At 37.0% G+C, this 818-nt stretch overlaps 1 protein-coding gene across 1 annotated transcript; it reads right to left on the bottom strand.

Moving 5' to 3' along the window:
• Window positions 1-201: 201 nt before the first annotated feature.
• Window positions 202-811, bottom strand: Tsp_15424 (conserved hypothetical protein). The gene is made up of 3 exons (XM_003370018.1): window positions 710-811; window positions 516-643; window positions 202-334 (listed from the first exon to the last, which is right to left on the bottom strand). The coding sequence occupies exons 1-3, from the start codon at window positions 809-811 to the stop codon at window positions 202-204; spliced, it is 363 nt and encodes a 120-aa protein (XP_003370066.1).
• Window positions 812-818: the final 7 nt, after the last annotated feature.

Here is an 818-nt window from a genome sequence, read left to right as displayed (position 1 = left end):
AATTCACTGAAACTTTATCCTATCGTCATAAGTAACACAAATGTGGTAGTTGTTGCCTTCAGCCGAAGTGCATTTCAAATAATAAGACTTTATGTACATTATCACTGAAGCACGAGGGAATATTATGCAAATGAATTATATATTATCATCATCAGCACAACGTTCGAAACAGCAAAGCAAATTGCCAATGTCTACTTTTTTTCAATCACTATTAGTCCAGTCCCCGTAGATTGTTGGACTTGAAGAAAGTTTACAATTTTCTCTCTTCATGTCATCAAAATCAACTGAACAATCATCATCTGGTGCTTCAGCTTTATTTATTGTCATTGTCCGTCTGATGATTCACTTTTCAATACTTTTTTACTACTATGACTATGATCACCACTGACCGATTGTCATTAAGAAGGAGAAACAAAAACTCCCCAAGATTAATTATTAGACTTGGAAAATTTTTTTCAAATTTCAAAAAGTTCCCAAGATTGACAATTGAATAAAAAAAACGAAATGTGATCTACACACGACGAGCAAATCGATTACAAGGATGAGTCTCATCAGATCGCAGTGTGTTGACTGCTCTACTGATTACGACACCTGAACCGGTATTTTTGTCGTCTGCAAAATGTTCGACATCCTGACCGCTGTGCTTCGATTGATTCGAATGGAGTCATTCGCAGTGGAATTGTTAGCAGTTTCATTGAATTCAACTGACTTCAAAAAATTGCTTCTTCGTAACAATCCCATACTGCCTGCTACCGTGGTCTGATAATGGCTTCGCCGTATAGCAGCAAAAGCCTAAATCGTTTCCTCGCATCGAGTCT

Source organism: Trichinella spiralis (assembly GCF_000181795.1).
Source record: "Trichinella spiralis strain ISS 195 chromosome Unknown Scfld1339, whole genome shotgun sequence".
In the NCBI taxonomy this organism is placed as follows: Eukaryota; Metazoa; Nematoda; class Enoplea; order Trichinellida; family Trichinellidae; genus Trichinella; species Trichinella spiralis.
This window is presented reverse-complemented; position numbering and strand designations above follow the sequence as displayed.